At 43.2% G+C, this 13,635-nt stretch overlaps 1 protein-coding gene across 16 annotated transcripts in view; it reads right to left on the bottom strand.

Moving 5' to 3' along the window:
• Positions 1 to 13,635, bottom strand: part of LOC128737898 (microtubule-actin cross-linking factor 1) — a 401,187-nt gene that overhangs the window by 26,153 nt on the left and 361,399 nt on the right. For all 16 annotated transcript variants that reach the window (XM_053832661.1, XM_053832646.1, XM_053832647.1 and 13 more), the window contains 2 exons: positions 7,655 to 7,801; positions 51 to 7,567 (listed from right to left, as the gene is read on the bottom strand). In XM_053832661.1, coding sequence (XP_053688636.1) covers positions 51 to 7,567; positions 7,655 to 7,801 — 7,664 coding nt within the window. The remainder of the gene's footprint in view (positions 1 to 50; positions 7,568 to 7,654; positions 7,802 to 13,635) is intronic.

Here is a 13,635-nt window from a genome sequence, read left to right as displayed (position 1 = left end):
CTATCATGGAGAAGCTATTATAGTTTTAAAAGATGAAAAACATTACTAACCTGTTCAGTGCCTCAACCTCTACCATGTGCGGATCGACATCGTCCTTGAAGTGCTTGAGCTGTTCGATTTGCTTCTTGACCGCCTCGATGTCCGCACCCAGTGGGCCCAGCTTCTGGAAACGATCCTCCGCCTTGGCCAGGAACGCGAGCAAATTCTGCAGCGTTTCGTGGAACTCCATCGCTTTTTCCATGGCATCGATCAAATTCTCCTCCCGTTTGGCGTACAGTGCCGTGATGTTGTCCCAGGCATGATCCAGGTCTTCGATGTGCTTCTTAACCTCCGGTTTGTCCGGCTCACCGCACAGTGACATCAAGTTGTTTCCGGTGCGACGCACCTGCTCCACCTCCGGTTTGGTCTGGTCAATTTCCTGCCGGATTTCCTGCAGGGCGACCTGCTGTTTCTGGATGGCTTGCGGCTGAGCTGCCGGCGGTTCTTGCGTTTGCAGCACTTCGTGCAACTCCTTCAGAGTTTCCATGACGGCTTGCATCTCTTTCCAGAATTTATCGGCCATCGCTAGAGTCTTATCCAGCGAAGTGCCCCGCTGTGATGTTGTTTTCTGTAGTTCATTCCACAAGTTATTCAGTTTATCCAGTTTTTTCTTGATATCTTGCACGGCTGGATCGGCTTGATTGCTAGCCTTCGAGATCACGTCCGTAGCGGCTCGTTTGACAGCAGCGAAAGCTTCGCTTCGTTTATCAATATCTTCAATCAGGGCAGCATTTTCCTCTATCTGATCACGAATCTTCGGCGGGTGAGCGGAAATCGGATCAGACTGGTTGGCTTGTTCGGCGGTGTTTTGCAGTGCTCGAAGCATACCTTCCAGCTTATCGGAGAACTGACTAGATTCTTGCAGTGCTTTCTCAAGAGCATTCTGACGTTCGCGCAGTTCGGTACGTAAAGCGGCATAACGGGCGTTATCCGATTCGAGAATGCCTCTGATTTTCAGAATATCGTCTTCGGCAACCAGGCCAATCAACGTTTCGCCTGTTTTGTTCAACTTATCCAGCAGCGGTTTGTGCTCAGCAATCGACTGCGTGAGTCGTTCGTTTTTGTCCTGCTGGATGGCGATTTGATCAAGACGCAACGCAGGCATCGCAAGCATGGAAATTTGATGCTCCATATCGTCCAACCAGCTGACTAGCCCATTATGCGAATCGGCAAAGTGATTCGACAGCGGAACTGCTTGCTCGAGAATGGCTAACCGATTTGAGCACAGTCCAGCGACCGTATCCACTACCTCCTTAAGGTCTTCCAACTTCTCCCGTAGTGCAATGGTATTATTGTTTGGTTGGGACTCCCGAAGAACCTTCTTTGCTGTTGCAGTAACATCTCGAACGCGACCCTTCTCAATGGAAATTTCATCATTAATATGGCGATGTTCTTTCAGCTGAAGCTCAACCAATTCCGGTTCCATTGCCGGCGGATCAGCATCACGTAGTGTGGCATCCATCTCACGGAACCACTCCAAGAGTCCATCAATAACCGCAGTAACTTCGTTGGATCGTTGCTTACTCAAATGCAGACGCTCAGCCTTCCTCTGGATTTGCTCAACAATTGCTTCGAATCGTCGGTTGTCACGGGTTACGATTCCTTCGATAGTCGATGCGCCTTCTCCAGGCGAAATTTGACACAACTGCGGACCAATAGAGTTCACGGATTCCAGAACGGGTCGCACTTCCGACAGATCAGCTTCCAAACGCATAATATCCGATTCGTTGAAATCTCCAGTGGCTAGCGTAGATTCCGCTGCTTGCATCCAATCGACCAACCGAATGTGGGACTGATGGAATTGCTGAACCAACGGCAACGCATCTTGTGCACGTTTCAACAGGTCACCTCCTTTGCTGGTCAGCTCACCGTATCGTCTTTGCAAGGAATCAAGTTTATCCTTCAACTGTAGTGCTTCATCCGACGAAATGTGCTTCATCAGTTCCGATCCTGCTTCAACGGTAGATTCAACCTTAGGCGACCGGCTGGCGATATCTTCGTTCAACGCAACCAGTACGTCCATCTGTTCCAGAAGCTTCTCGGTATGCACCGGAATGATACGGAATCGTTGAAGACGGTTTTCCATGCTTTCCATCCATGAAACCAAATCCTGATAGGTCAGCACCAAATGACGCAGACCCTGTCGAGAGTCGCTCAAAATTTGTCCAATATCCTCGCTGGCTTGCACCAAATCTGTGTATCGGTCAGTGGTATCCTTGACCTTCTTACTTAGCACCTCACCTTCCTTATCTCCTACCAGCTCCATCAATTGTCCGGCAATATCTGCTAGCTCGCTAAAGTCGGGCTGCTTGGAGAGAATTTCATGATGCAATCGTTCGTGTTCATGAATGCGCTGCTGAATCCGTTCCTCATCGGTTGGAACCAGTTCCATTGCTTTAACGGCACGTTCCGCACCATCCAACCATTCCGTAAGTGGATTAAGTTGGTCTTGGAATTGTTTCGCAACATGCATAGCTTGCTCCAAATCAAGCGTTCGAGTTTGAGCGGCATCAGTCAGCGCATCGAAACGACCCATCAATTCCTTCAGCTGACGCTCGATTGCGGCTTTTTCCGAAAGTTCGCATCCCGCGGCAACCTCTTGACCTAGCTGGAATAGCGATGACATCGAGTTCTGCCTATCCATCAGCATCTTAGTGAGGAATTTCTGCTCGCGAAGCTGCGCCTTAACCACCTGATAATCGGCGCTTGGTGGTTTTTGGTTTGCAACCATTTCTTCCGTATCCTTAAGCCACTTGGACAAGCCATCCAGTGCTTCCTGGAATTTGCCCGACTGCAGCAAACCAACATCCAACCGACGATCGCGTTCGTTCATCTTCTCCTTTAGATCATTCCACTTATCGTTAATCTTTTCCAAATCTTTCTCCAAAACACCAGTTGGAACGCCTCCTTGTGCGGATCGAATGAGATCCTGCCCAGTGCGGTTGACTTCATCGATATTTTGAACCAATGGCTCCACATGACGCTGCTTGAACCGACGGAAGTCTTCCTGCTGGTGACGGATTTGCTCCAACTCGGAACTAACCGGTTTGAACTTCTTAACCTGATCCGCCACATCGATCAACGTATCCAGTGTGTTCTGATGGATGTCGTAGAACTTCTGCAGTGCCTTCAACGCCTTTTGCAGAGCGTCATCATGATCACGGGCACGATTCTCGAGCTTTCCTAGTTGCTTCCTAACCACGCTGATCTGATCGCGTGTCGCAACCGTATCAGGAGCAAATCCAGAATCAACCAACTGTTCTCCAGCACGTTCTACAATAGCCACTTGACTAGCCGTACGGTCGATCTTACTCAAAATAGTAGCAACCTCATCCAACTGATTGATCACGGTTTTGATTTCACGCGCCGGAGGCGCCAACGAATCAATTTGAGTCTCCAGATCGTTCAGATCAACACCCAGCGCTTTGACAGCATCATTGAACTGCGAAACAGCCGTAGCAGCCGATTGCAACTCTCCGCAACGGTCGTCCAATCGAGCGTGAAGATCTTCGATACGATCCGCGATTCCATCTACCTCCGACTTCAAATGATCGGCATCGCCACCAGCGGAGCGAGCTTCGACGGCGATATCACCCGCCAGTTTGCGAACAGCCTGAAGTGGTTTCTTCAGCCCAGCAACGTCCTCCTTGATCGTCTTAACCCGATCCAACAGCCGAGGATCCTTGGCGGCACCGCCCAACGCATCGTGCGCAGCCAAACGATCTTCACAGCGTCCGACCGCGTGGTCCAGATCACGCAACTCATCGTTAAAGTCTCCCAATCGTTTAGCACACGTTTCGATTGTCTGCGCCCGGATGAGCAGCTCATTGTTCAACCGTTCCCAACGGTCCTTCATATCCTGCAGTTCTGCTTTGATCGGTTCCTTGTCTATGTCACAAGCAGCAATAAACGCCTCACCTAAACCACGCGTGTTCTCATACTCGCCGGATTTCTTCCAAACATCCGACCGGAACGTTTGCAATTCTCTCAGTTGCTGATCAAGCTGTGATTTTTTAAGAACGCCCGGCTTGAACGATGCCAATTTGTCCTCTGCACTGCGCAGCCAGGATAGGAACGCTTCTGAAGCTGCGGCATGTTTCTTGCAATGTTCCATGCAGGTTTGTAAACGCGAATGGCGATCAACGGCGGCATTTCGCAGTCGGTCCCATTGCTGGGAGATCTTCTCCAAGTCACGTTGTACGGCACGATCGGGGCTTTGGCCGGGTTTCTCGTGGAGTTCGCGTCCCTTGTTCAACAGCATAATGACTTCGTGTTCTCGGCTCATCACCTCTCGGTAAATCGGTTCATGGTTGTCAATTTGGTGTTGCAGCGTTGGACGATGTGCTGATACTAGCAAGCGATCGGTCAGATTACCTAGTTCACCAGATAACCAACCGAGGGTACGGGCACAGGATTCGGCAAATTGACGTCCATCGCGCAAAGCGGAGTCAGTTTCGGCTTTTCTAAGATCAAGCTTTTTCTGTAGGTTCTGATACTGCTTACCGACGGCTGCCACACGGGCATTGACATCAGCTCTAGAAGCGGGATCACTGAGCACTCGGCAGAGAGCTTCACCGGCCGCTTCCAGATCCGCCAACAACGGACGTTGGCCTTCGAGTTGTCGTTCTAGGTTTTCAATCTTACGAAGAGTTTCCTGTCGGTCACGATCCGTTGGAAGGGCATCTAAGTTATCACTAATGTTCTGCAAAGCTTCGCGTAGACGATTGAGACCGGCATCGAATTCCTTGGAAGTGTCCGCAGCTGTTCCCAAGCTCTGGGCGCGTTCATCCAAGCGGCTAACCAAATCGTCCCATTTCTTCTGAACACTCTTCAGCTTGTTCGAAACCGATTGGGCTTCCGAAGGTGAATCTCGCAGGTATTCTAGAACGGTGCCTCCCACTTCTTGTAGATGATTCAGCTGTGGCTGCTGTCCGCGGAATTCCTCTCGCAGAACCTGCACGTGCAGAACTTGGCTTTCTACCATACGTGGATCCGAGGAAATGGGCCCAAGAACGGTTACCATACGTTCTTTGGCTGCGAGCCAAGCCGTTAAGGTATCATGTGTCTCAAGGAAGTCGCGTAACTGTTCAGAGAAATTGATACGATCCTTACACAAGTCGTGAAGATTCTTCCATCGGTCTGCAACGGAATCCAGCTCGGAGCGAAGTCGATCTGCTCCCTGCACATCTGGTTTGCGTTTCAACAAATCTTTAACCTGTGCCTTGGTCGAGTCCAGTAAGCTCTGTTTCTCGTACATTTCTTCCAACACTTTCCTCGCCTGTTTGTTGCATCTTTCAGCTTCCTCTTTGTTGCTTATGACGTCCTTCGGAACCTGGCGTTGTATCTTATCCAGGAAACTGGCCAAAGTCTTCAGGCTCTCCTGATGTTTGCGTATTTCATCCCGCACTGAGTCCAGCTCGTTCTGACGATCGTTTAGGCGAGCCCCGACCAAACTGTATCGATTGTTGATCTCTGTCAACTGTTGCTGAATCGGTGTCAGATCGGTTAGCTGGAAGCCATCTTGCGACGACCGCCGGCTACCGAATCCGCTCGATCCACCGGGAGATAGCGGAGACACCGTTGGACTTTGTCCTACCAACAGTGACTTGGTGGGACTAGGTGATCGCGTTTCTCCCGAAAGTCGACGCATTGGACTAACCGTCGATCGTTTGATAGGACTGTAAGCGGAACGCTTCCGGGTAGGGCTATCGGGACGGATCAGAGCATCGTATTGGGCGCCAAGATCGTTGACTTTATCGATGGTTACCGCATAATCTCGGTGCTCTTTAACTAAGGGTTTTACTTCTTCGATCTGATACTTAATGGTTTCGATGTCTACCGATACAGGAGCCAGGTTGTTCGTGCGAGTTTCGATGCTGGACAACCAGACCAGTACTTGATCCTTAACGTCTTCGTATGCATTCAGTTGCTCAGCTTTCTGTTTGGAAAGTTTCAGCTTTTCGTCTAGCGATACCTCTAAGTTCTTCCAAGCATTCTCGAGTGCCTTGATGCGATCTCGTACCACTCCAGTATCGGTGACGTCACGCTTAGCAATCAGGTCTTTGCCCAGTTTTACACAATTCTCGTACAGGGGGCGTAGATGTTCCTTATTTTTCGAGAGTTCAATCATTCGCTGTGCCAACGTTTCGGCTGGTAGTGTTGTCAATTCCCGTCCTTCCAAAGCTTCCTGAAGATTGGACAGCTCTTGCTCCAGGACGGAGGCATCCGCGTTGAACCGGTTCAGCTGAGCCAAGGTATCCTCAAGAAATTCGCCGCGCTTAAGAGCTTTGTCTAGTAGTTTTTCAAATCTGCCAGTGACATCGGTTAGATTGGTTTCGATTCTCTTTGCCAATCGGGCGTTTGAGGCGGTAGACATTAGTTCGCGTGCCGACAGGGTGACGCTTTCCAAACTAGTACGATGAGACTCCAAATCGTTTAGGAGACCTCGATGTTCACGCACCTGTTCGTTCAATCTTTCCTTGATTAGGGAGGCCGGACGGTTTTGAAGTTTAAACTTGTCTTCCGACTGGTTGATCCAGCTGGAGAGCCCATCCAGCGCATCCTGAACACCTTGAGACTGTACTAAGGCGGTATCCAACAGCTTGGAACGATCGGCAAGGCCTTCAAGGAGATTATTGTATTTGTGTTTGACGTCTTCAACGGGGATTTCCAATGCAGAGACTTCAGACGGACTGAGGCGTCCAGCCAGTGATTTCAGCAGAGCATCCAGGCTATGCTGAACGTTGTCGATAAGCCGTCCCTGGGAAAGGAATTCATTCTGCAGTGCTTTGGTTTGATTCATCTGATCCTGCACGGATTGAGGATCAGCAGCAATCGGGTCCGAGAGTACAGAGGAAACCCTTGGCTGCACGTCTCGCAGCCAGGAACGTACTTTTTCCAACGCTTCCTGATAGTCGCGTTGACGACCACCCAAACCAGCAAGACGATCCAGTAAGGTATTCGCACGGTTCAAAAGATCGCGGTATTGAGCGGTAACTAGGGACACTTCCTGCCGAATTGGACTGTCTGAACTTGAAATTTGTTCAATGTGCGGCAGACGATCGGGCAGCGTCGTACGGAAATCATTCAGCACACCCAGATAGTCCTTGCACTCGTCAACGAATTTTTGAGCGGACATAGTGATGAACCGTAGGTCGGCCTGATGGGCCACAACATCGCCGTGGAATTCCTTAACTGACTCCGATTGCGACGAAAGCCGAGTCAAGTCGGAAATGGTATTCTCCTTGTCCTCCAGGGTACGGCGGGACGTTTGCAGCCAGCCAGAGAATGTATCCAGCTCGGAACGAAGTTTTCCCAACTCATCACGGGCGGATCCCAGTCGCCGAAGCAACTTGCCGGTACGATCTTGCGCTTTGTCTACACGGGAGCGCAGCTCGCGACCCGAACTTTCGAGTGCGGCAACCTCCGGAGCGCTCAGTACGTCCCCTCCGGTGAGCACCAACTGGCGTACCTGCTCCAGACAGGAGGCAACCGGACGCGATTGAACATCAATGTCATCCTTGATTTGCTGTAGGAAAATTTACGTTTATTATTATGGATAACCATGCGTATGCCTCGGGACCTGTCCCCAATAAATCTTAGGTTCCCCACTTACCTTGAGTGAATTAATTTGGTTTCTCAGATCATCGACACGTTCCTTAGGTCCGCCGACAGCAGCAATAACCTGCTCAACCTTGGTGATCCATTCCAGCAGTTTCGACAGATGATCCTCACACAGTGCAAACTTCTCTACAACCGCTTGCTGTTGACAGATCGAATAAAATGTAAGAGGAGAATGTTAACAAACAAAGTACAGGTGAATACCGTCCGGGTGAAAAAATTTCTGTGATAATTTAAAGCAGTAAATATATATATATGCTGTACAATAGGTCTCATTGTTCTTTTTGAGCATGATTTTATGTTATAAAATGATGATGACACGTAAAAGAGAAATTAATACAAACAAAACACACTGAAAACAGTTTTCTGAAAAGAAACAGAGATAAAGGAGAACCAAAAAACCAACAAGAACAGAAGACAAACCATAACATTTTGTTTTGTTGATAAGAACAGAACAGCACACAAGAAAACACACAGAAGATTCCGTTCCAAGGTAGGCATCAGCACCAGAGAGCGCGCGCGCGAGCGGAAAGACAGAGAACAATAGAAACGAACACACACGGTTATGGGAGAAAGCCGCGCATACAGAGACAGCAATGTGTGTGTGTATGCATAGACAAACAGAATTCAGCACTACCACTACCACATAGGCAGACCAACACGAGGCGCAGTCAGTGCTGAATTGGTCTACCGAGCGAGGCAATGTTCATCGAGGCAAGAGCGTGGTCTGCACGCGTGTTGATCCTGTTGACTTAGGTATTATGAGAGATAAAAACATAAATACACACCGAAAGCTTGTTGAAAGGAGGTTGCAGCAGGCTACACGCACACGTACACACAAATTTACATTCAAAACGCACAAACATTGATCGCACACGTGGTGGTGGTCAGTTCCGGGGTTTCGTATGTGAGTTGGTTATTATCTGGTTTGGTTAGTGTTAGTGTGTGCAGTTGTACTTAGTTCATTGTAACTTTTTTTGGGGTTAATACATATACTTGAAAAAAAAATTCTGGTTGCTACTACATCAACAACAGTTTCATTAGAAAGTCGAAATGAAAATAGAAATATAATTACAGTCCTGAAATAAAACAATAGTTTAGGAATATAGAGAAGTTATCGAACAAATAGTAGAACGAACCAATTTTAATTACCTTACAACAAAACAGAATTGAATTGCTATATTCGCACTGATCAATAATAGAGGTATGTATTAATTTTGACTAGAAAATGCGGATATAGCCATACTTCGAAGGTTTTGATACACATGCGAAAAAACATTTAATTTACACACATTGATTGATTTTATTCTTAAACGCTATTTGTGTCAAACTGTTGAAATGAAGGAAAAAGTATTGGTCGAGTGTAATTTTTACGCCCAATTCGTTAGTCAAAACGCGAAATCACTTACAGGTTTTGTTTTCGTCGAGACTAAAAAACGATAACAGATTAATAACACAACAAGATAAATGTGACACAATCCGAGGCGGGGCGGGCATGTTTACACACGACACCACACGCAGCCAGCCATGCGCGAGCGATAGCAATATGGTGTGGTGGTGTTTTGTCTCGTTCTTTCTCTCGCTATGTGTGTGTGTTTGTTTGTGTTTGTGTAAGGCGATTGTCCAATCCAATGTCCTGGTGATGACCATTTGCTGATCGTGGTTGCATAACGCATTTATGATTTGTAGATTTTTTGCGTGGCGAAAGTTTCAATTTTGACGACGACACTTTAGCTTTGGTTGCTTTGATTAGTTTGTAATTCAAGTGATTTAACTGCTTGTTTTTGTGGCTTGTGTGCGTGCGTTTTATTTGGTTATGTTTGAGTACGCGTTTGTATGTATTTGTGTTGTCCTGAGGGGGAATTCTACTAATTTTAAGGTTGTATTGTAATTAAAGTAGGAGAATTTTAAGCGGCAAATCGAAATATAGATTCATGAGGCATTATTTACTAACACATGCAGCAGCTTCAGGAAACATAAAAAGAAACAGGGTTTAGCAGGCGTTTCCGGAAAAGGAAATTTAGAGAACTTACAAGTTCTATAAAATCTTACAGAAGCAAATATGATAGAGCATAATGAATGTAAATGAGAATCTAGACTGATGGTTTAATACTACGAGAAGCCAAAAATACGGGTGCGCTCAAAGGAAAGTGTTATAGTCATTCAAGTGAACTGGTTTTTTTTCTAGCAAGATTTTTTGTAATACAGCATGTCAAACATATCAATTTATTACTTTTTAGAGAAAAAATCGAAACTATCTTGACAGAAATACCCGTTTCTTTGCAGGTACAAACAAATCACCAAGCGTCTCCATTGCGTTAACGCCACTTTATTTTTTGAAAATATTACATCTTTGAATTCTTCATACGTACAAAACTCCAAGTTTTCTAAAAAAATACAGAGCGGGGTTTTTTTATTCCTTGAATTTTAAAAAAAAGCACAAAAAGTGAATATTTTTGAAGTTTTTTGCAATTATAAGTTTCATATTGCATAATTTTTCATATTTTTTTCAAGAGTTATCAATGGTTCATTAAAATACCTTTCGGATCACATTAAAACCTTTAAAATCGGTTCAGTAGTTCAAAAGTTATGAATTTCTGAACAATGTAGATTAGCAAAACTAACCATTTTTTAAAGGAGCCTTTTTTTCAAGGAATTTTAAATTTTGCCAGCAATACAAGAAACATGCCTGGAAAAACCTTTTCCATTAGATTTTCCACGGCAATGGAAAAGCCCAACGAAAAGTCGGAGCCATTGAGTTCTGCGACATGCAAAATTTGAAAAAGAATATTTTTCTTGCTTGTCCATTCATAGTGGAGAACGTTTCAGAACAGCGTTATTGGATTGGAATAAATTTGAATTGTAATTCGGAGTTAGATTTGGATTGGATTTGAACTGGGATTTGACTTGGAATGGATTTCAATAGGATTTTAAATAGATTTGGATTTGATTTTAAATTGATTTGGATTGGATTTGGATGGGATTTGAATTGGATTTGGATTGGGATTTGATTTGGAATGGATTGGAATGGAATTTGGATAGGATTTGCATTGGTTTTGAATTGGGTTTGATGCGGATTGGATTTGAAATGGATTTGGACTGAATTTGGATTGGACATGGATTGAATTTGGATGGGATTTGAATTTGATTTGGATTGGGATTTTATTTGAAATAGATTTGAAGTGGATTTGAAATGGATTTCGAATTGGATTTGGATTGAATTTAAATTGAACTTGGATGGGATTTGAATTGAATTTGAATAGGATTTGGACTGGGGTTTGATTTGGATTGGATTTGAAATGAATTTGGACTGAATTTAGATTGGATTTGTATTGAATTTGAATTGGATTTGGATGGAATTTGGAAGGAATTTGAATTGGATTTGGATTGGGGTTTGATTTGGATTGGATTTGAAATGGATTTGGACTGAATTTGGATTGGATTTGGATTGAATTTGGATGGGATTTAAATTGGATTTGGATTGGGATTTGATTTGAAATAGATTTGAAGTGGATTTGAATTGGATTTGGGTTGAATTTAAATTGAATTTGGATGGGATTTGAATTAAATTTGAATGGGATTTGGATTTGCATTGAATTTGGATTGCATTTGGATGGGATTTGAATTGGATTTGGATTGGGATTTTATTTGAAATAGATTTGAAGTGGATTTGAAATGGATTTGGATTGGATTTGGATTGAATTTCAATTGAATTTGGAAGAGATTTGAATTGAATTTGAATAGGATTTGGACTGGGGGTTGATTTGGATTGGATTTGAAATGAATTTGGACTGAATTTGGATTTGATTAGGAATGAATTTGTATGGGATTTGGATTGGATTTGAAATGGATTTGGACTGAATTTGTATTGGATTTGGATTGAATTTGGATTAAACTTGGAATGAATTTGCATTGAGTTTGAATCGGATTTGGATTGGGATTTAATTTGGATTGGATTTGAATTGGATTTAAATTGGATTTGGATTGAATTTGGATTCAATTTCGATAGAATTTTGATTAGATTTGGATTGGAGTAATAGCGGATTAGATTTGGATAGGATTTGGCTGGGAGTTGGATTGAATTTGGATTGGGTTCGAATCCAATCTGATTTAGATTGGATTTGAATTGGATTTAGATTGAATTTGGATGGGATTTGGATTGGATTTGAATTGGAGATTGGAGTAATATTGGATTGGATTTGGACAGGATTCAAATTGGAATTGAATTAGATTTGGATTGGATTTGGATTGAATTTAAATTTGATTTGGATGGGATTTGAATTGAATATGAATAAGATTAGGATTGGGAATTGATTTGGATTGGATTTGAAATGGATTTGGACTGAATTTGGATTTGATTAGGAATGAATTTGTGTGGGATTTGGATTGGATTGGGGTTTGATTTGGTTTGGATTTGAAATAGATTTGAAGTGGATTTGAACTGGATTCGGATTGGATTTGGATTGAATTTAAATTTAATTTGGATGGGATTTGAATTGAATATGAAGAGGATTTGGACTGGGGATTGATTTTGATTGGATTTGGACTGAATTTGGATTTGATTAGGTTGGGATTTGAATTGAATTTGGATGGGGTTTGCATTGGGTTTGGGTTGGGATTTAATTTGGAATGGATTGGATTTGGACTGGATTTGAATTGAATTTGGATTGGGGTTTGATTTGGATTGGATTTGAAATGGATTTGGACTGAATGTGGATTTGATTTGGATTGAATTTGGATGGGATTTGGATTGGGATTTAATTTGAAATAGATTTGAATTGAATTTGGATTGAACTTAGATTGGATTTGAACTGGATTTGGCTAGGATTTTGACTCCATTTGGATTGGATTTGAAAAGGATTTCCATTGGATTTGGCTCGAATTTAGATAGAATTTGGATTGGATTTGGGCGAATTTGAATGGGATTTGAATAGGATTTGGATTGGGATTTGATTTGAAATAGATTTGAAGCGGATTTGAAATGGATTTGGATTGCATTTGAATGGAATTTAAATTGAATTTGGATGGGATTTGAATTGAATTTGAATAGAATTTGAACTGGGGATTGATTTGGATTGGATTTGAAATGGATTTAGAATGAATTTGGATTTGATTTGGATTGAATTTGGATTGGGATTTGATTTGAAATAGATTTGAATTGAATTGAATTGAATTGAATTTTGTTTGTTTTTGGATTGCATTTGGATTGAATTTAGATTGGATGTGAACTGAATTTGGCTAGGATTTGGATTCAATTTGAATTGGATTTGAAATGAATTTGCATTGGATTTGGCTTGAGTTTAGATAGAATTTGGATGGTATTTGAATTGGATTTAGATTGGAGTAATAATGGATTACATTTGGATAGTATTTGAATTGAATTTGGATTAAACTTGGAATGAATTTGCATTGAGTTTGAGTCGGATTTGGATTGGGATTTGATTTGGATTGGATTTGAATTGGATTTAAATTGGATTTGGATTGAATTTGGATTCAATTTCGATAGAATTTTGATTGGATTTGGATTGGAGTAATAGCGGATTAGATTTGGATAGGATTTGGCTGGGAGTTGGATTGAATTTGGATTGGGTTCGAATCCAATCTGATTTAGATTGGATTTGAATTGGATTTAGATTGAATTTGGATGGGATTTGAATTGGAGATTGGAGTAATATTGGATTGGATTTGGACAGGATTCAAATTGGATTTGGATTAGATTTGGATTGGATTTGGATTGAATTTAAATTTGATTTGGATGGGATTTGAATTGAATATGAATAAGATTAGGATTGGGAATTGATTTGGATTGGATTTGAAATGGATTTGGACTGAATTTGGATTTGATTAGGAATGAATTTGTGTGGGATTTGGATTGGATTGGGGTTTGATTTGGTTTGGATTTGAAATGGATTTGGACTGAATGTGGATTTGATTTGGATTGAATTTGGATGGGATTTGGATTGGGATTTAATTTGA

This window comes from Sabethes cyaneus, chromosome 2 (assembly GCF_943734655.1).
Source record: "Sabethes cyaneus chromosome 2, idSabCyanKW18_F2, whole genome shotgun sequence".
In the NCBI taxonomy this organism is placed as follows: Eukaryota; Metazoa; Arthropoda; class Insecta; order Diptera; family Culicidae; genus Sabethes; species Sabethes cyaneus.
The sequence above is the reverse complement of the archived record's forward strand: the minus strand, read 5'-3'. Positions and strand labels throughout refer to the sequence as shown.